This window comes from Protomyctophum parallelum (assembly GCF_964188405.1).
Source record: "Protomyctophum parallelum genome assembly, chromosome: 16".
NCBI classification, from domain to species: domain Eukaryota; kingdom Metazoa; phylum Chordata; class Actinopteri; order Myctophiformes; family Myctophidae; genus Protomyctophum; species Protomyctophum parallelum.
Window position 1 is genome coordinate 49,162,744 of NC_139711.1, and position 23,504 is coordinate 49,186,247.

General features: G+C 43.8%; 1 protein-coding gene across 4 annotated transcripts in view; it reads right to left on the reverse strand.

Moving 5' to 3' along the window:
• Positions 1-1,082: 1,082 nt before the first annotated feature.
• The window catches only part of LOC310873098 (carnosine synthase 1-like), a 59,816-nt gene continuing 37,394 nt past the window's right edge, over positions 1,083-23,504 (reverse strand). For 2 of the 4 annotated variants that reach the window (XR_014570455.1, XR_014570456.1), the window contains exons 10-19: positions 19,826-20,124; positions 17,191-17,483; positions 15,998-16,151; positions 15,044-15,179; positions 11,680-11,900; positions 9,816-10,011; positions 8,888-9,036; positions 6,614-6,874; positions 1,687-2,352; positions 1,083-1,615 (exon numbers count right to left, since the gene is read on the reverse strand). Coding sequence is in view for 1 of the 4 variants with exons in the window: in XM_083785392.1 (XP_083641518.1) it covers positions 2,149-2,352; positions 6,614-6,874; positions 8,888-9,036; positions 9,816-10,011; positions 11,680-11,900; positions 15,044-15,179; positions 15,998-16,151; positions 17,191-17,483; positions 19,826-20,124 (1,913 nt within the window). In the remaining 3 variants the exon portion in view is untranslated. Of the gene's footprint in view, positions 1,616-1,636; positions 2,353-6,613; positions 6,875-8,887; positions 9,037-9,815; positions 10,012-11,679; positions 11,901-15,043; positions 15,180-15,997; positions 16,152-17,190; positions 17,484-19,825; positions 20,125-23,504 lie in introns of those variants that run through there. The other 2 variants (XR_014570454.1, XM_083785392.1) reach the window with 2 other exon arrangements.

Genomic DNA, 23,504 nt, shown 5'->3' on the forward strand with positions numbered 1-23,504 from the left:
ATATATGGGGACTAGGTTGGTCTCCCCTTGTCCCCCATATATGGGGACTAGGTTGGTCTCCCCTTGTCCCCCATATATGGGGACTAGGTTGGTCTCCCCTTGTCCCCCATGGGGACTAGGTTGGTCTCCCCTTGTCCCCCATATATGGGGACTAGGTTGCTCTCCCCATGTCCCCCATATATGGGGACTAGGTTGGTGGAGGGTGTGTAGAGCCCAGGATCACATTAGATGATTGACACAGGGGTGAAAAATGGGTTACAAAATTGTGGGATAAAAAAATATATATATAAAAAAAAAAAAAATCACTCATTGATTCACTCGTATACCAAAATCCATTTTAATTAAAAAAAGGTTCTCAGATATTATCAAATATTGATATGCGATTAAAACGTGATTAATTTCGATACATTACAATCACAAAAATGCATTAAATTCATGTTTGTTTATAATGCTCGTCCGCTACATAAATTATTAAACATTTAAAGACCAGTATTCTACTAACGTTACATAAATTATTAACCATTTAAAGCCCAGCATTCTACGAATGTTACATCCATTATTAACCTATCAAAGCCCAGCATTCTACTGTGGGACAAACATTGGATAAAAAAGTGCAGGACTCCGCCCAGACCACGGAGTAGGAGTCAATCTTAGCCAATCAGGATCAGTCTGTCATAATCACATGACTAGAGAGATAACGTGTACCGATGTTCGGACAAAATCTGGAGTAAAAAAAAATATATAATAATAATAATAATAAACCGTTTAGCAAAAAATGTGCCTCCTGGTGGCGCTATAATCTCACTCACGGCAAAACGGACGCTGCGTTCAAGACTTGAGAATTTATGCTTTTAAACGAGCCACTCCTCCTGCAAACCTTAGACGCCAGTATCTTAGCCAATCAGAATGGAATGTGAAAGATCTGACAGATCCGTCTTGATCACATGACTATGGTAGCGTAGCCTGAGCGAACGTGTTGGGTCTCTGATCTAGAGGGGGGGGGGGGGGGGGGGGGGGCGTGGCTGAGATTGGCACACGCCCTGATTGGTTCACCGATCTGTCCGTCAGCCCCCCCCCCGCCCCCCCCCCCCCCCCGTAGTGCAGCGTTACATCACATCATTTTGAGCGACGCCCACCTTAAAGGGTTGACTCCTCCCACTTTCTAGACCAGAGCAGAGCAGCCAATGAGGTTCCTCCAGGCTTTCATTTTTTGCGCCGACAAATGCCTGGTTATCAAGGCTAATGTCACATGATCATATGACTATGGTAGCGTAGCCTGAGCTAACGTGTTGGGTTTCTGATCTAGAGGAGGGGGGGGGGGGGCCTGGTTATCAAGGCTAATGTGTAGCGATTAGTGTGACGTTTGGAGTAAAACCACCAGAGGGCGCTATAGCAGGACGATGTGGACATTGCTTCTTCGGGCCGTGTGGGAATGTGCGCGAAACGTCCCATAGCAAAAATCCAACGCTGTGTTTTCGCGATTTGAGTCCTTTTGTTGTTGGAAACGGGTCACTGACTTTGGGAAACATTGAAAAAATGGGTGACGCGTTTTCTGTTTTTTTACGCCAATCGACCCAGCGGTGCCGGAGATAAAAAAAAATAGCAGACCTACAAGCTCGTATCGCGCCACTCGGTGGCGCGATATGAGCTTGTAGATCTGCTATTTTTAAATAGCTAAAGCACGACATGATGCCGACACCAAAACGGGTGCCCGGTCAGAATGGGTTAACGCCTGCGGTGCCGTAGGAACGAGTTCCGAAAGGTATCGCATTAATGACGTTGAATGACACCCTCTCATGTAATATTGCCTGTTGTATAATTATACAAACGGTCGTTTAGAGGAAGCAATCTAATTGGTTGAAGTAGCCACATAGCCGTGTCTAAGCCGTGTGTGTCTGTGTGTGTGTGTGTGTGTGTGCGTGCGTGCATGCGTGTCACGTGCTGAGAAACAATTTTAGTGTGGCGCGCGTCGCCATCTTGGATGCTAACAGCAATAGCGCCAACAATGCTATAGCGAGCTAGCCTAAGACGATGTCCGTCCTCGCTCCCAGAAAAACCACCAATGTTCCGGTTCGCAACGACCGGACAGAAAATCGGAAATGACCTCCGAACCTGGGGGTGTGTGGGGGGGGGGGGGGGGGGTTGTTATTAGCTGAAGTGCGACAGGAAGTACTCCAGGTCGTATCTGGGCGGGCGGTGCAGGCCCAGCGCCTGGCACAGCGCCAGGAGGCGTGCGCGAGCGTCTCGCCCGCTGCGAGCGTCCCGCACGCCCACGTTGCAGAACGGCTCCTCGTACTCCCCCGAGATCAGCTCGTCGTCCGCCGCCAGCTCGTTGAGCCACAGCGCCCCCTCCTGGTGGAGATGGGGGGGAAAGGTTATTATTAAAACATTCAGAGGAGGACGATTCTACAAATGTCTTCTAAATCATGACAGTTTTCTGGGGAAAAAAACAGACAGACAGACAGACAGACGGACACGATTTGATTTAAAAACGTTCGCTCTGAAAGAATATATATTTAAAGATCTGCGTCACATTTTCACAATTTAGGCATTTAGCAGACGCTCTTAATCCAGAGCGATTTACATTAAGCAAGAACAAAAAAGCATGGGAATACATCACATAAAAGCATTTATTATTATGAAACATGCGTAAGCTAAGAAAGTAACAGTGGAATATCTATGTAATGAAGCTATACATGTAAACTATACATCTATACTACTATGCTATACATATGTACTATGACGTGCTATGACTACATACAATGCAATTATAGTGCTGTCTACATAATATGCTATAAGTCTGTATCAAATGCTATCTAAGTCTACAGAAATGCTATCTAGTGGTGGGCAGTGTTGGGGAAGTTACTTTTAAAAAGTAGGGAATTATAGTTATCGTTACTTATCTAAAAAAGTAATTTGTTACTTTACTTTACATTAAATTATGAAAGTAACTACTTTACTTTACTTTACTTTACTTTAAAAAATAATAATATAAAAAACGGCCGAAACCGAATACCGAATAGCCTTTAGGAACTTTTGTTTTGAAGCTAGATCTATAAAGAATATAGGGTTGGGAGACTTGGGACTTCATTAAAAAACATCTAATTAATTGGAGGCTTTGTGATGATTTCATCTCAATTAATCACATTTTAATCGCATATCAATAGGCCTATTTGACCTGAGCAGTGAGCTTTTTTTCTACATAAGCATAGGCAATAAAACAAGTAGTAATAATAGTGATAATATTATTTATATAAAGCTTCTCTGAGTACTAAAGACACTTTTCAAGGAGAACATGAGAAAACAAATAAAAACAACTTTATTAGAGAAAAACTGTGGAATGAGATAGCAATATTCCAGAGGTGGGTTTGAATTTATAGGTGGTGGCCTATACTCTAAGGTGATGGCATGTCTCTTTTTGTCTGTTTTGGGAAGTGCATAGTTTTGACAGGTCTGCCTGAAACCTGCCTGAAACCCTGACCATTAAACAGGGGCAGACGCAACGATACAGTCTGCCCGTGTAAACGCAGCAGCGAGTGTGACTGTGAGGGGTTGGGGAAGGGGGTGGAAAGTAGCCTACATAGTGAAACTAACGTTAGCTCCCATGCTAGCTAGTAGCTTCCCTCGTCAACACTGCAGAACACCACCACAGATCGGATGGAAGCTGCAGCTGATGATATCACGTTGCTTGTGCCCGTGGATGGGAAATAAGATTTAAAAGGCTATGGAAGCATGGATGAAAGGCAAACACAGATGTGTGCAATAAATTTGTGTCGGATCTGCCTGTGCATTCCGTCTGCTGCAGTGCGCGTGTTTTCTGTCAACTTCTGTCACGAAGTTCTGTGTTGTGAGTCTGTCACTGGCTGCTGAATGCATAGTTAAAGAGCGTCAAAAGCATGCGCCCTTCCTGCGCTGGAAGTAGCAGATCTACAAGTTATCTACCCGTCGCAATGCCCAGCGTGTTGGGCTTGTACATCTGTGTTTCTCCCGCAGTTTAGTTGAATTATATCGATTCACAACTTTATTGGCCCCTTCACTTCAGCAGCACAGAGACGCTTGCATGGCGAGAATTTTTCACTGATCACATAAGTTGACATAACGCCATAACGCGGGTGACGCTCGCACAATAACTATAAGGCCGTTATGGAATGGGGAAATGTAAAGCGTTAGGTTACAAGTTACTGCAAATAGTAATTACGTTATGTAACGTAACGCATGTAAGGGCGTTAGTCACAACACTGGTGGTGGGGTAAGTGCTATGGGCCATGATGGAGTCTGAAAAGGTAGGTTTTCAGACTACGGCGGAAGATTGGGAGTGATGCTGCAGTTCTGACTGCAATGGGAAGTGCATTCCACAGTTTTGGAGCCAGAAGGGAGAAGAGTTTGGGACGTGTGGAGCGTTGTCCCGGCGTTTTTAGTGAGGGTACTTCCAGCTTCCCTGCATTGGCTGATCTGAGTGCGCGGGAGGGTTTGTAGGGTTCGATCATACTTGCAAGATATGGGGGAGCCATACCTTTGGTAGCTTTGAATGCCAGCATCAGAGTTTTGTATTCTGTGCGGGCAGCGACCGGGAGCCAGTGGAGGGAGCGGAGCAGGGGGGAGACATGTGAGAATTTTGGCTGGTTGAAGACCAAGCGAGCTGCGGCATTTTGGATCAGCTGGAGAGGCTTAAGTGCACATGCTGGTAGGCCAGTAAGGAGGGAGTTACAATAGTCGAGTTTTGACAAGACTGTTGTCTGGATTAGGAGCTGGGCTGATTCCTGGGTGAGGAACGGTCTAATTCGTCGTATGTTATAGAGTGTGAACCTACAGGATCGAGTGACAGCTGTGATGTGAGTTTTGAACGAGAGCTGACTGTCCAGGACAACAGCAAGATTCCTGGCTGTTGGGACAGACGTTACCAGGGCGTTGTCTACGGAAATAGTTAGCTCCCGCATAGGGCAGGACTTAGCTGGGAAGAAGAGAAGCAGCACAACAGCTAAAGTATAAGAAACAGGGGTTCCCACCCTGGGTCTAGTAACCCCACTGAGCAAAAGACGGCTGGCTAGACGTGCGTCTAAAAATGCGATTAAAAACGGACGTTGATTAGCGGTTGTTTAAACGTATAGACCGTCTATATATAGACGTTTAAACAGCCGCTAAAAAAACGTTCATTTTTAGCCGTTTTTTAATCGCATTTTTAGACGGCCCTTTAGACGAATATTAATAATAATAATAATAATAAAACTTTATTTGTATAGCACCTTTCATGACATGGAATGCAGCTCAAAGTGCTTTACAGAACAATGCAGAATAAAAAAGAAAAGCAAGGCAACGACATTAAAAAAACAAGTAGTAATGCAATACAGTGAGGACATGAATAACAAAAAATAAAAGATCAATTCAAAGCAATGTTGTAGAAGTGGGTCTTGAGCTGAGCTTTAAAAATGTCTACAGAGGCTGCCTGTCGAAGGTACAGTGGGAGTTTGTTCCATGCCGTCGGCCCGTAGAAGCAAAAAGCTGCTTCCCCGTATTCTTTTGTTGCCATTTTTTTAGTTGCAAAGCGAGCAGGCCAGCAGTGGAAGACCTTAGGGGGCGGTTTGGGACATATTTAGGCAGTCAGTCATGTAGGTAGGAAGGTGCGAGACCATTGAGAGCTTTATACACAAGTAAAATAATTTTTAAATCAATCCTAAAAACAACCGGAAGCCAGTGCTGTGAAGCTGCGGCGGTGGCTCAGGGGTAGAGTGCATGGATGGTAACCGTAAGGTTGCCAGTTCGAACCCGGGCTCCCCCAGAGTTACTGTCGAAGTGTCCTTGAGCAAGACACTGAACCCCTAATTGCTCCCGATGTGCTAGTTGGTGCCTTGCATGGTTTCCGCTGCCATCGGTGTATGAATGTGTGTGTGAATGGGTGAATGTAATGCACAATCTCTGTAAAGCGCCTTGGATAAAGGCGCTATATAAATGCACCATTTACCATTTAAGCCAAAACTGGAGTAATATGTTCTCTCATCTTAGTTCTAGTTAAAACTCTGGCTGCTGCATTTTGGACAAGTTGTAATCTGTCAGTTGTTTTCTTGGGCAGTCCTGAAAACAGTGCATTGCGGTATTAGACCGTCTGTTAGACCAAAAGAAAAGCTCAGGCCCCTTTTCCACCGGTTGGTTCCCAGTGGGAACCGGTTCAGTTCTTCTTGGTTCTTAGTCCATGAGCCAGAGCTCCAAAATTGAAACATTAATTATGAATTGAGTGTGCAAAACCATACCTATATTAGATTGTTATCACCATTAAACTTCACCAATTGAGTACTTACACGAAGACAATGATTTATTGTATTACAAATTTTACATTTTTAAATATGCAAATGAGGCATTATGTAGGAAAAATATGCAATACTCAAAAATATGAAAAAGCTACTACTGTGGAAGGGTTATCATGTATTAATTTACTTGTATTTATCCTATAAACAATTTAATATAGGGTATAGTTTGCCCACCAATTATGGAGCTCTGGCTCATGGACTAAAAACCACAAAGAACTGAACCGGTTCCCACTGGGAACCAACCGGTGGAAAAGGGGTCTCAGTGGGAAATGAACTCTCTCTTTGGCGCCCCCCGGTGTCGGGGCACTGACCTGGTGCAGCGCGCGGAGCCTGGCGGGGCTGGCCGTGCTCTTCAGCGCCCCCAGGTGTTGGGACACCACCACCATGACGCCGGCGAAGTGTCCGCGCGCGGGCAGGCCCGCGGCCGACGGGAGGCGGGGCCTGACGCCGCAGGCCGCTGCCAGCGCGGCCAATAGCAGGTCGACGCCGTACAGCTCCAGGATCCAGTCGCGCAGGTAGAACCCGCCCATCCGCGCGTTGATCTCTATGAGACGCGGGCCCACGGGCGTCATCTGGAGGACAGACAGACAGACAGACAGACAGACAGACAGACACGCAGACAGACAGACAGACAGACACGCAGACAGACAGACAGACAGACAGACAGACAGACAGACAGACAGACAGACAGACAGACAGACAGACAGACAGACAGACAGACAGACAGACAGACAGACAGACAGACAGACAGACAGACAGTGTTAGTCGTCATAGCTTATCGTTTTAATTTACTGAGACTAAATATATACTGACAATTTCGTCAACAACTAAAACTAGTCTAAAATGCTAGGAAGGGACTATAGTGGACTAGAGATCCAGTATGAGTCGTTTTACACTTGTTTGCATGCTGAAAACAGACGATCAACAAGCTCACACAACGCGTCGCAGTTGTAGATCTGCTATTTTCAGCAGGTGCCATTATGGCAATTAGTCGACCAAAACCAGACCAATGACAGCCTTCAGTTAAAACAACAGTGATCGTAACGACAACCTTCAGCAGTTTGACTGGTTTAAACGCGTAATCCGAATTTTAATCAACCCCCCTTCACTGCCGAGATTGTTGTATTGCCTTTAGAGCATACGCTGAATTATTTGGGCTTTTAATCTGTGAAAATCCAGCGAAAAAAAGGTTCCTCGGTTTGTTATGAACCGATCGTACCATCCACCATCTTGGTGCTCCCGGAAGACGCACCACAAGACCCGCCTCCATGAGGCGTTGTACCCCATTAATTTGCATTGGCCTCAATTTCCCAGAAGCCCTAGCAGCCCACATCATGTGACGATTTCCCGCTGCCCGCACAGAATACAAAACTCTGATGCTGGCATTCAAAGCAACCAAAGGTATGGCTCCCCCATATCTTACAAGTATGATTGAACCCTACAAACCCTCCCGCGCACTCAGATCAGCCAACGCAGGGAAACTGGAAGTACCCTCACTAAAAACGCCGGGACAACGCTCCACACGTCCCAAACTCTTCTCCCTTCTGGCTCCAAAACTGTGGAATGCACTTCCCATTGCAGTCAGAACTGCAGCATCACTCCCAATCTTCCGCCGTTGTCTGAAAACCCACCTTTTCAGACTCCATCATGGCCCATAGCACTTACCCTAACCCCTTAGATAGCATTTCTGTTGGCTTAGATAGCATTTGACACAGACTTATAGCATGTTATGTAGACAGCACTATAATTGTATTGTATATAGTCATAGCACGCCATAGTACATATGTATAGCATAGTAGTAAATATGTATAGTTTATATGTATAGTGTATGTATAGTTTCATTATATAGATATTCCACTGTTACTTTCTTAGCTTACGCATGTTTCATGATATTGATAAATGCTTTTGTGATGTATTCCCATGCTTTTGTTCTTGCTTACATGTAAGTCGCTCTGGATTAAGAGCGTCTGCTAAATGCCTAAATTGTAAATTGTAATTGTAAATTGATTTCCGGTTTCGTCATCAAAAAGAAACCATCTAGTCTCTATCTCCGCGGCGAAGACAGAGTTTATTTTTATTCATTACAACACGGCGGATTAAAACACATAAAACAAAAGGCGGGTATGTCGTATATAGCAACGACAGTAACCTGGAGTAAACCATTACAATTTACAATTTACAATTTAGGCATTTAGCAGACGCTCTTAATCCAGAGAGACTTACAATAATCAAGAACAAAAGCATGGGAATACATCACAAAAGCATTTATCATAAAACATGCGTAAGCTAAGAAAGTAATGGAATATCTATATTATGAGACTATACATATAAACTATATATATATATATATATATATATATATATTTACTACTATGCTATACATATGTACTATGGTGTGCTATGATTATACAATGCAATTATAGTGCCGTCTACATAACATGCTATAAGTCTGTATCAAATGCTATCTAAGTCTGCAGAAATGCTATCTAAGGGGGTGGGGTAAGTGCTATGGGCCATGATGGATGGATGGATGGCCATTCCTGGCAGTAAAACAGTTTTAAAACAACAGTGATCGTAACGACAACCTTCAGCTCGGCGTTGAACACCCCGTCCCTGAGGCCGACGCCCAGACAGGCGTGGTGCGCGGCGCGGATCAGCTGGGCCCGGCGGTCCAACGCCAGGCCCGAGGGCATCTGGGCCGCCGTCTCCGTGAAGCCAGGAGCCCTGGTGGGACCTGAGGACGCAAGGAGAGGACGCAAGGAGAGGACGCAAGGAGAGAGAGAGGGAGGAAACATCAGTTACTACATGTCTCCGTGAAGCCAGGAGCCCTGGTGGGACGTTACCCTCTCCAATTGATTCTAACGTAATGTAGCCTTATTGTGCATATACTCAGACATACTCTGACTCAGTCACACGCACACACGCACACACACACACACTTCACAAGTGTAAATAATGTATTTCTTGTTGTTTTTTGTTTTTGTTATTTTCCATACCTATGTTTGATTACTTTGTCTTACTATTTGTATATTACTATTTGTTAAATTGTATATTAACTTTGGTGAGAACCTCACATAAGCCCTCCCTGGGTTTCTTTTCTCACCTGCACACACTTCACACTTTTATTGATGTTACCTTGGCTTTTTGTGCTGTTTTTATTGTGCAAATAAACTAAACTAAACTAAGGACGCAAGGAGAGAGAGGGAGGAAACATCATTTACTACATGTCTCTGTGAAGGGGAACTGAGGGCACGACGGGGAAAAATACATACATTTTATATTCCTAGATTTCCTTGAGGGGCAAATTGGTCTTTGGCATACGTACCACTCTGCAAAAAGTGGAATGCCACTTTTCATGTACAAAACTCTGATGCTGGCATTCAAAGCAACCAAAGGTCAAGGTTCAAAGCAACCAAAGGTCAAGGTTCAAAGCAACCAAAGGTCAGATCAGCTGACGAAGGGGAGCTAGAAGTACCTTCACGTCCACGCACGCACGCAAGCACGTATAAATACCGTTGTCGGAAACGAAGGCTCCCTCCAGGCGCCCGTCGAACAGCACCAGGTCCACGTCGTGCTCGGTCCCGCCCACGTACTCCATCAGCGTCATGGCGTTGCCCCAGCCCAGCCCGATGCCCGGGTAGTCCGTCTCCTCGCGCAGGTCGCCCGCGATGCGCTCCATGTGCAGCAGGCTCTCCTCCAGGGAGCACACCTGCCCAGGTTTGGGACAAAACACGTGTGTCATTCAGGAGGACCAGTGTTGTTTTCGTCGACTAAAACTAAGACGAAAAATGTTCGTCGACTACCTTTTTTCACCGACTAAAACTAAATAAAAACGAATCTATGATGACTAAAACTAAGACTAAATATACTGATAATTTCGTCAACAAATAAAAACTAGACTAAAATGTTAGTAAGGGACTAGTGGACAAGAGATCCAGTTTTATGCTGGGTTGCATGCTATTTTCAGCATGCAACCAAAGTGTAAAATATGTCATTACAACGACATCAAGGCCTGTCAAAACACATTTTAGTCGACTAAATCAACTGTAGATTTAGTCGACTAAAATCGTATGACATTTAGTCGACTAAAACTAGACTAAACACTTGACTAGAACATTCCAGGTGACTAAAATGTGACTAAAACTAAGTGAAAACTATTCAAGAGACCTAAAACTAAAATAGAAATTTGCTGCCAAAAACAACACTGTTCAGGATGATGTTTTTTAGGCATTATGTTATACTTTAGCTATTGGAAAATAGCAGACCTATACAAGCTCGTAGCGCGCCACTCGGTGATATTTTTTTGAAAAATCTGGAAAATGTGACGCAAATCTTTGAATATTTATTATTTTCAGAGCGAACGTTTTTAACTCAAATCTTTGCTTCTGGGAGGGGGGTCCCTGGAACTACATATGTTTAGAACAACATATGTTCAGATGGGGGGTCCCTGGGACAACATATTTCTCTGGATACTATTTACAATATGAAGAAAGGATATATACAAAAAAAAATATTTTTTTGAGCGATGAAAATAAGCGTATAAGCATAACACCCCATAGCCCCAATTCAATCAATTCAATGCAATTCATTGAGGGCTTATGGTAGGGGAAATAGCCAATAAGGAGCTTTTGCACAAAATAACACCTGGACCTCTTTGGTGGGGACGTAACTAACGACTACAAAGAAAGGTAAAAAAGCCTTTTAGTATGGAATTCTCCTTTAATGTAAGTCTCTATGGATTAACCCATTCTGACCGGGCACCCATTTTGGTGTCAGCATCATGTTATGCTTTAGCTATTATGCTATCTGCTATTTTTGAAAATTCGAAAAACGACTGTGACATTTTTAGAATCTGATCTCAGGTCAGAATGGGTTAATCAGACCAGTGCGTGTCCAGTGGAAAACCTCGTATGAATCTGATCTCAGGTCAGAATGGGTTCATCAGACCAGTGTGTGTCCAGTGGAAACCTCGTATGAATCTGATCTCAGGTCAGAATGGGTTAATCAGACCAGTGTGTGTGTCCAGTGGAAAACCTCGTATGAATCTGATCTCAGGTCAGAATGGGTTAATCAGACCAGTGTGTGTCCAGTGGAAAACCTCGTATGAATCTGATCTCAGGTCAGAATGGGTTAATCAGACCAGTGTGTGTCCAGTGGAAAACCTCGTATGAATCTGATCTCAGGTCAGAATGGATTAATCAGACCAGTGTGTGTCCAGTGGAAACCTCGTATGAATCTGATCTCAGGTCAGAATGGATTAATCAGACCAGTGTGTGTCCAGTGGAAACCTCGTATGAATCTGATCTCAGGTCAGAATGGATTAACAGCGTCTGCTAAATGTATAAATGGTTAAGTTAAGTAAACTGGGTTACTCCACCTTGCGAACGCCCACAGCGCCGGCTCCGTACTCCAGCTTCATGACGGCGGGGTAGCGCACAGCGCCCCCTGCCTTCAGGAGGTCCGCGGGCGTCTCCACATGGACACAGGGGACGGCGTAGGACGCTGGAGACGGAGACAGCAGCGGGACGGAGACACAGGGGACGGCGTAGGACGCCGGGGACGGAGACAGCAGCGGGACGGAGACACAGGGGACAGAGCCTGGGAGGAAATGCAGCCAATTATCACACGGCTCGGTTGAATGCTTGATTCTGATTGGTCAATCGCTGAATTCAGCGGTGTGTTATTTCTTGATAACAAACTCTATAACAGACCGCTCTATAACAGACCGCTCTATAACAGACCACTCTATAACAGACCGCTCTATAACAGACCACTCTATAACAGACCGCTCTATAACAGACCGCTCTATAACAGACCACTCTATAACAGACCGCTCTATAACAGACCACTCTATAACAGACCACTCTATAACAGACCACTCTATAACAGACCACTCTATAACAGACCACTCTATAACAGACCACTCTATAACAGACCGCTCTATAACAGACCGCTCTATAACAGACCACTCTATAACAGACCGCTCTATAACAGACCACTCTATAACAGACCACTCTATAACAGACCGCTCTATAACAGACCACTCTATAACAGACCGCTCTATAACAGACCACTCTATAACAGACGGCTCTATAACAGACCACTCTATAACAGACCACTCTATAACAGACCACTCTATAACAGACCACTCTATAACAGACCGCTCTATAACAGACCGCTCTATAACAGACCACTCTATAACAGACCACTCTATAACAGACCGCTCTATAACAGACCACTCTATAACAGACCGCTCTATAACAGACCACTCTATAACAGACGGCTCTATAACAGACCACTCTATAACAGACCACTCTATAACAGACCACTCTATAACAGACCGCTCTATAACAGACCGCTCTATAACAGACCGCTCTATAACAGACCGCTCTATAACAGACCACTCTATAACAGACCGCTCTATAACAGACCGCTCTATAACAGACCGCTCTATAACAGACCGCTCTATAACAGACCACTCTATAACAGACCACTCTATAACAGACCGCTCTATAACAGACCACTCTATAACAGACTGCTCTATAACAGACCACTCTATAACAGACCGCTCTATAACAGACCGCTCTATAACAGACCGCTCTATAACAGACCACTCTATAACAGACCACTCTATAACAGACCGCTATATAACAGACCGCTCTATAACAGACCTCTCTATAACAGACGGCTCTATAACAGACCTCTCTATAACAGACGGCTCTATAACAGACCGCTCTATAACAGACCACTCTATAACAGACCGCTCTATAACAGACCGCTCTATAACAGACCGCTCTATAACAGACCGCTCTATAACAGACCGCTCTATAACAGACCATTCTATAACAGACGGCTCTATAACAGACCACTCTATAACAGACCACTCTATAACAGACCACTCTATAACAGACCACTCTATAACAGACGGCTCTATAACAGACCGCTCTATAACAGACCACTCTATAACAGACCACTCTATAACAGACCGCTCTATAACAGACCACTCTATAACAGACCACTCTATAACAGACCGCTCTATAACAGACCGCTCTATAACAGACCACTCTATAACAGACCACTCTATAACAGACCGCTCTATAACAGACCACTCTATAACAGACCACTCTATAACAGACCACTCTATAACAGACCGCTCTATAACAGACCACTCTATAACAGACCGCTCTATAACAGACCACTCTATAACAGACCGCTCTATAACAGACCACTCTATAACAGACCACTCTATAACAGACCACTCTATAACAGACCGCTCTATAACAGACCGCTCTATAACAGACCACTCTATAACAGACCACTCTATAACAGACCACTCTATAACAGACCGCTCTATAACAGACCACTCTATAACAGACCACTCTATAACAGACCGCTCTATAACAGACCACTCTATAACAGACCGCTCTATAACAGACCACTCTATAACAGACCACTCTATAACAGACCGCTCTATAACAGACCACTCTATAACAGACGGCTCTATAACAGACCACTCTATAACAGACCACTCTATAACAGACCACTCTATAACAGACCACTCTATAACAGACCGCTCTATAACAGACCGCTCTATAACAGACCGCTCTATAACAGACCACTCTATAACAGACCGCTCTATAACAGACCGCTCTATAACAGACCACTCTATAACAGACCGCTCTATAACAGACCACTCTATAACAGACCACTCTATAACAGACCGCTCTATAACAGACCACTCTATAACAGACTGCTCTATAACAGACCACTCTATAACAGACCGCTCTATAACAGACCGCTCTATAACAGACCGCTCTATAACAGACCGCTCTATAACAGACCACTCTATAACAGACCTCTCTATAACAGACGGCTCTATAACAGACCGCTCTATAACAGACCACTCTATAACAGACCGCTCTATAACAGACCGCTCTATAACAGACCGCTCTATAACAGACCGCTCTATAACAGACCGCTCTATAACAGACCGCTCTATAACAGACCGCTCTATAACAGACCACTCTATAACAGACCACTCTATAACAGACCACTCTATAACAGACCGCTCTATAACAGACCACTCTATAACAGACCGCTCTATAACAGACCACTCTATAACAGACGGCTCTATAACAGACCACTCTATAACAGACCACTCTATAACAGACCACTCTATAACAGACCACTCTATAACAGACCGCTCTATAACAGACCGCTCTATAACAGACCGCTCTATAACAGACCACTCTATAACAGACCGCTCTATAACAGACCGCTCTATAACAGACCACTCTATAACAGACCGCTCTATAACAGACCACTCTATAACAGACCACTCTATAACAGACCACTCTATAACAGACCACTCTATAACAGACCGCTCTATAACAGACCACTCTATAACAGACCACTCTATAACAGACCACTCTATAACAGACCGCTCTATAACAGACCGCTCTATAACAGACCGCTCTATAACAGACCACTCTATAACAGACCACTCTATAACAGACCGCTCTATAACAGACCGCTCTATAACAGACTGCTCTATAACAGACCGCTCTATAACAGACCACTCTATAACAGACCGCTCTATAACAGACCACTCTATAACGCGATTGTGCAAGAAATTTGTTGCGAGACCGACGATTTACGATTTTCATGGGGGTCACAGGGTCACATGGGGGTCACATGGGGGTCACAGGGTCACATGGGGGTTATTAATGAATAATCCAAACCTGGCCCTGGAGAAAAGGAGGAGCTTGGAGGAGGAGGGGGAGGAGCCAGTGAGGAGCAGCAGGTGATTGGAGGAGGGGGAGGGGCCAGTGTGTGTCCTTCCATCTCCACTCCTCTCGTCACGGTCCTCTGGTCAGCCTGAGGTCACCAACACAGGGTCAAAGGTCAGTCTGAGGTCACCAACTGTGAAGACCCATCCTGTGGGGTTGGTTTGGTTGGATACTAATTGTTCTCGGTCCCTGTGTAGGAGGAGAGGGCCAGCCTGCTGAGGTGTGTCTTGGGGATTGACACACCTGCTCCCAATTATCCCCTTGGGTATAAAAGCAGGCTGGCGGAGGCCATTCTGCCTCTCTCCCTCGCACAGGTCACACTGCCTGTTTGGTTGTGTTTGTTTGAAGTAGTTTCCGTTCAGTTGCTTTCTGCACTCGCACATACAGTCCATGTTCACACAGCCATACACACTTTACACTACTGACGTCACTGACCACTCACACCTCATACCGTTTGCACCGTTCAAGCCTTATTTTAGTTATAAATAAAATAATGTTAAGTTTAATCCTGTGGGCCCAGGCCGTAGCGTAACGGTCTGGGCACCGGACTGGTGATCCAGTCGCGGTGTGCCGCGGGTTCGACTCCCGGACCCGACACGGCCTTTACCGCATGTCATCCCCCCATCTCTCTCCCGTTTCCTGTCAGCCTACTTTCTATCCCTTAAAAAAATCAATAAAGGCGTAAGCCGCAAAAAAATATCTTAAAAAAAAAAAAGTTTAATCCTGTGTGTCGTCTCCCTTTTTGTCATGATGTGAGCCAGTTCATGACACCAACACAGGGTCAAAGGTCAGTATGAGGTCAGTCTGAGGTCACCAACACAGGGTCACAGGTCAGTCCGAGGTCAACCTGAGGTCACACCCACAGGGTCAAAGGTCAGTCTGAGGTCAGTCTGAGGTCGTTGGTACCTGGCTATCCGCCTGACCTCCGGGCTCCTGCACGCTGACCGGCCGGTGGTGTCCGTTGGTCCTGCTCAGATGTTCCGGAATCTCCTCCTGGTTCCAGGTGGTCCTCAGAAGCCCCTGCAGGTGTTCAGGGGTCCTCGGGGTCTCCTCTGTGTCTCTGATGGTTTAGATTTACACCACCATTCATTAATATTGTCATCATACTATCATCATCATCATCATACTATAATTCTAACAATGTCTGTCTGTCTGTCTGTCAGAAACACTGCCGTAGCTCCTTACTGCCTGCACCAATCACTCCCACTTTTCACACAGGCATTGACCATATGAATATGGAGGGCGTAACGAAGCCCTTTTTTCAATTTGACACATTAATGATTATTAATGAATTTATTAGTCAATTACAAACGCACCCGGGTGCAGTAGACATGTAAATATGAAATAAATGCTTAAACATGTAGCTAGGTGTAATGTTAGAGACCACAGAAGACATGTAAATATGAAATAAATGCTTAAACATGTAGCTATAGGTGTAATGTTAAGAGTCCACAGAAGACATGTAAATATGAAATAAATGCTTAAACATGTAGCTAGGTGTAATGTTAGAGACCACAGAAGACATGTAAATATGAAATAAATGCTTAAACATGTAGCTATAGGTGTAATGTTAGAGACCACAGAAGACATGTAAATATGAAATAAATGCTTAAACATGTAGCTAGGTGTAATGTTAGTGTTTACTCCCTTAAGTGCAGCAGGTGTGTTTACCTCGTTAAGGTACAGCAGGTGTGTTCACCTCGTTAAGGCACCTCGTTAAGGTACCTCGTTAAGGTACCTCGTTAAGGTACAGCAGGTGTGTTTACCTCGTTAAGGTGCCTCGTTAAGGTACCTCGTTAAGGTACAGCAGGTGTGTTTACCTCATTAAGGCGCCTCGTTAAGGTACCTCGTTAGATGCAGCAGGTGTGTTCACATCGTTAAGGGGCCTCGTTAAGGTACCTCGTTAAGGTACAGCAGGTGTGTTTACCTCATTAAGGCGCCTCGTTAAGGTACCTCGTTAAGGTACAGCAGGTGTGTTCACCTCGTTAAGGCGCCTCGTTAAGGTACCTCGTTAAGGTACAGCAGGTGTGCGCCTCGTTAAGGTACCTCGTTAGATGCAGCAGGTGTGTTCACATCGTTAAGGGGCCTCGTTTAGGTACCTCGTTAGGTGCAGCAGGTGCAGGTGCGTGCAGCTCTTCTCCTTGGCGACGCAGACGGCGGCGGGGGGCGGGCCCCTCAGGCCCAGCCTATCACAGACCAGCGCGGCCAGCACCACGCAGTCGTCCCAGAAGCAGACGCAGCCGTGCGGGCGCAGCGCGGACGCGCGCAGCCAGTCCAGGATGCGCGCGCAGTGCTGCGCGTCGCGCCGGTGGTCCGGGAGGTCGGGCAGCGCCAGGAAACCCTCCACCATCCGGGACGCAAAGTGGTTAGGGTCCCCGTCCACCAGGAGGAGCTGTTTCACCATGCACAGAGAGAGAGAATACATTAACCCATTCTGACCTGAGATCAGATTCTACCATGCACAGAGAGAGAGAATACCTTAACCCATTCTGACCTGAGATCAGATTCTACCATGCACAGAGAGAGAGAATACCTTAAGCCATTCTGACCTGAGATCAGATTCTACCATGCACAGAGAGAGAGAATACATTAAGCACCTTAACCCCGTTCCGACCTGAGATCAGATTCTACCATGCACAGAGAGAGAGAATACCTTAACCCATTCTGACCTGAGATCAGATTCTACCATGCACAGAGAGAGAGAATACCTTAACCCATTCTGACCTGAGATCAGATTCTACCATGCACAGAGAGAGAGAGAATACCTTAAGCCATTCTGACCTGAGATCAGATTCTACCATGCACAGAGAGAGAGAGAATACCTTAAGCCATTCTGACCTGAGATCAGATTCTACCATGCACACAGAGAGAGAATACCTTAACCCATTCTGACCTGAGATCAGACTCTACCATGCACAGAGAGAGAGAATACCTTAACCCATTCTGACCTGAGATCAGATTCTACCATGCACAGAGAGAGAGAATACATTAACCCATTCTGACCTGAGATCAGATTCTACCATGCACAGAGAGAGAGAATACATTAACCCATTCTGACCTGAGATCAGATTCTACCATGCACAGAGAGAGAGAATACATTAACCCATTCTGACCTGAGATCAGATTCTACCATGCACAGAGAGAGAGAATACATTAACCCATTCTGACCTGAGATCAGATTCTACCATGCACAGAGAGAGAGAGAATATATTAACACATTCTGACCTGAGATCAGATTCTACCATGCACAGAGAGAGAGAATACATTAACCCATTCTGACCTGAGATCAGATTCTACCATGCACAGAGAGAGAGAATACCTTAAGCCATTCTGACCTGAGATCAGATTCTACCATGCACAGAGAGAGAGAATACCTTAACCCATTCTGACCTGAGATCAGATTCTACCATGCACAGAGAGAGAGAATACCTTAACCCATTCTGACCTGAGATCAGATTCTACCATGCACAGAGAGAGAGAATACCTTAACCCATTCTGACCTGAGATCAGATTCTACCATGCACAGAGAGAGAGAATACCTTAACCCATTCTGACCTGAGATCAGATTCTACCATGCACAGAGAGAGAGAATACATTAAGCCATTCTGACCTGAGATCAGATTCTACCATGCACAGAGAGAGAGAATACCTTAACCCATTCTGACCTGAGATCAGATTCTACCATGCACAGAGAGAGAGAATACATTAACACATTCTGACCTGAGATCAGATTCTACCATGCACAGAGAGAGAGAATACCTTAACCCATTCTGACCTGAGATCAGATTCTACCATGCACAGAGAGAGAGAATACCTTAACCCATTCTGACCTGAGATCAGATTCTACCATGCACAGAGAGAGAGAATACCTTAACCCATTCTGACCTGAGATCAGATTCTACCATGCACAGAGAGAGAGAATACCTTAACCCATTCTGACCTGAGATCAGATTCTACCATGCACAGAGAGAGAGAATACCTTAACCCATTCTGACCTGAGATCAGATTCTACCATGCACAGAGAGAGAGAATACCTTAACCCATTCTGACCTGAGATCAGATTCTACCATGCACAGAGAGAGAGAATACATTAACCCATTCTGACCTGAGATCAGATTCTACCATGCACAGAGAGAGAGAATACCTTAACCCATTCTGACCTGAGATCAGATTCTACCATGCACAGAGAGAGAGAATACCTTAACCCATTCTGACCTGAGATCAGATTCTACCATGCACAGAGAGAGAGAATACATTAACCCATTCTGACCTGAGATCAGATTCTACCATGCACAGAGAGAGAGAATACCTTAACCCATTCTGACCTGAGATCAGATTCTACCATGCACAGAGAGAGAGAATACCTTAACCCATTCTGACCTGAGATCAGATTCTACCATGCACACAGAGAGAGAGAGAGAATAGACCGATTCACAGAGGGTTTCCTGGGTGCGGCCATTACTGAGGTGTACCATTGAGTGCTGCAGCACTGATTAGCTACACCTGGCCTACGGAGCACCTGCTCCATGGATTACACCTCAGTAATGGCCGCGCCCAGGGCACCCCTCTGTGAATCGGTCTATACAAGCACCTTGACAAATTCTGACCTGAGATCAGATTCTACCATGCACAGAGAGAGAGAGAGAATACAAAGCACCTTAACCCCATTCTGACCTGAGATCAGATTCTAAAAAATGTTCTTCTACATCCCGTGTCCAATCACGTGATTCGTACCTTGATCTTGTAGCGCCGGGCCGCCTCCCAGATGAACCTCTTGGAGTGGGACCCCGCCCCCACCACCAGCACCGTGCGGCCCTCCATCAGGTAGCGCTGGGATCGAACCAGCGGCGCCAGCAGCACCGCTCCCCGCTGAGCCTCCGTCTCGCTGTCCCACCGCTCCTCCCCCCCCGCCGGCTCCGCCCCCACGGCGCCATCCGCTGGCCGGACGGAGCGGTGCAGGCACAGCGACGGGTGGAGCCCCAACACCACCGCACCGACCACCGAGTCGACCTCCGTGAAGACCAGGTCCACTCCTATACCAGATTACATTACATTATATTACATTAACCAGGTCCACTCCTATACCAGATTACATTATATTACATTAACCAGGTCCACTCCTATACCAGATTACATTACATTATATTACATTAACCAGGTCTACTCCTATACCAGATTACATTATATTACATTAACCAGGTCCACTCCTATACCAGATTACATTACATTATATTACATTAACCAGGTCCACTCCTATACCAGATTACATTATATTACATTAACCAGGTCCACTCCTATACCAGATTACATTATATTACATTAACCAGGTCCACTCCTATACCAGATTACATTATATTACATTAACCAGGTCCACTCCTATACCAGATTACATTACATTATATTACATTAACCAGGTCTACTCCTATACCAGATTACATTATATTACATTAACCAGGTCCACTCCTATACCAGATTACATTACATTATATTACATTAACCAGGTCCACTCCTATACCAGATTACATTATATTACATTAACCAGGTCCACTCCTATACCAGATTACATTATATTACATTAACCAGGTCCACTCCTATACCAGATGACATTATATTACATTAACCAGGTCCACTCCTATACCAGATTACATTATATTACATTAACCAGGTCCACTCCTATACCAGATTACATTATATTACATTAACCAGGTCCACTCCTATACCAGATTACATTATATTACATTAACCAGGTCCACTCCTATACCAGATTACATTATATTACATTAACCAGGTCCACTCCTATACCAGATTACATTACATTATATTACATTAACCAGGTCCACTCCTATACCAGATTACATTACATTATATTACATTAACCAGGTCCACTCCTATACCAGATTACATTACATTATATTACATTAACCAGGTCCACTCCTATACCAGATTACATTACATTATATTACATTAACCAGGTCCACTCCTATACCAGATTACATTATATTACATTAACCAGGTCCACTCCTATACCAGATTACATTATATTACATTAACCAGGTCCACTCCTATACCAGATTACATTACATTATATTACATTAACCAGGTCCACTCCTATACCAGATTACATTACATTATATTACATTAACCAGGTCTACTCCTATACCAGATTACATTATATTACATTAACCAGGTCCACTCCTATACCAGATTACATTATATTACATTAACCAGGTCCACTCCTATACCAGATTACATTACATTATATTACATTAACCAGGTCCACTCCTATACCAGATTACATTACATTATATTACATTAACCAGGTCCACTCCTATACCAGATTACATTACATTATATTAACCAGGTCCACTCCTATACCAGATTACATTATATTACATTAACCAGGTCCACTCCTATACCAGATTACATTATATTACATTAACCAGGTCCACTCCTATACCAGATTACATTATATTACATTAACCAGGTCCACTCCTATACCAGATTACATTATATTACATTAACCAGGTCCACTCCTATACCAGATTACATTACATTACATTAACCAGGTCCACTCCTATACCAGATTACATTACATTATATTACATTAACCAGGTCCACTCCTATACCAGATTACATTACATTATATTACATTAACCAGGTCCACTCCTATACCAGATTACATTATATTACATTAACCAGGTCCACTCCTATACCAGATTACATTACATTACATTAACCAGGTCCACTCCTATACCAGATTACATTATATTACATTAACCAGGTCCACTCCTATAGCAGATTACATTATATTACATTAACCAGGTCCACTCCTATACCAGATTACATTACATTATATTACATTAACCAGGTCCACTCCTATACCAGATTACATTACATTATATTACATTAACCAGGTCCACTCCTATACCAGATTACATTATATTACATTAACCAGGTCCACTCCTATACCAGATTACATTATATTACATTAACCAGGTCCACTCCTATACCAGATTACATTACATTATATTACATTAACCAGGTCCACTCCTATACCAGATTACATTATATTACATTAACCAGGTCTACTCCTATACCAGATTACATTACATTATATTACATTAACCAGGTCCACTCCTATACCAGATTACATTACATTATATTACATTAACCAGGTCCACTCCTATACCAGATTACATTACATTATATTACATTAACCAGGTCCACTCCTATACCAGATTACATTACATTATATTACATTAACCAGGTCCACTCCTATACCAGATTACATTACATTATATTACATTAACCAGGTCCACTCCTATACCAGATTACATTATATTACATTAACCAGGTCCACTCCTATACCAGATTACATTACATTAACCAGGTCCACTCCTATATCAGATTACATTACATTATATTACATTAACCAGGTCCACTCCTATACCAGATTACATTATATTACATTAACCAGGTCCACTCCTATACCAGATTACATTATATTACATTAACCAGGTCCACTCCTATACCAGATTACATTACATTATATTACATTAACCAGGTCCACTCCTATACCAGATTACATTATATTACATTAACCAGGTCCACTCCTATACCAGATTACATTACATTATATTACATTAACCAGGTCCACTCCTATACCAGATTACATTACATTATATTACATTAACCAGGTCCACTCCTATACCAGATTACATTATATTACATTAACCAGGTCCACTCCTATACCAGATTACATTATATTACATTAACCAGGTCTACTCCTATACCAGATTACATTATATTACATTAACCAGGTCCACTCCTATACCAGATTACATTACATTATATTACATTAACCAGGTCCACTCCTATACCAGATTACATTATATTACATTAACCAGGTCCACTCCTATACCAGATTACATTATATTACATTAACCAGGTCCACTCCTATACCAGATGACATTATATTACATTAACCAGGTCCACTCCTATACCAGATTACATTATATTACATTAACCAGGTCCACTCCTATACCAGATTACATTATATTACATTAACCAGGTCCACTCCTATACCAGATTACATTATATTACATTAACCAGGTCCACTCCTATACCAGATTACATTATATTACATTAACCAGGTCCACTCCTATACCAGATTACATTACATTACATTAACCAGGTCCACTCCTATACCAGATTACATTATATTATATTACATTAACCAGGTCCACTCCTATACCAGATTACATTATATTACATTAACCAGGTCCACTCCTATACCAGATTACATTACATTATATTACATTAACCAGGTCCACTCCTATACCAGATTACATTATATTATATTACATTAACCAGGTCCACTCCTATACCAGATTACATTACATTATATTACATT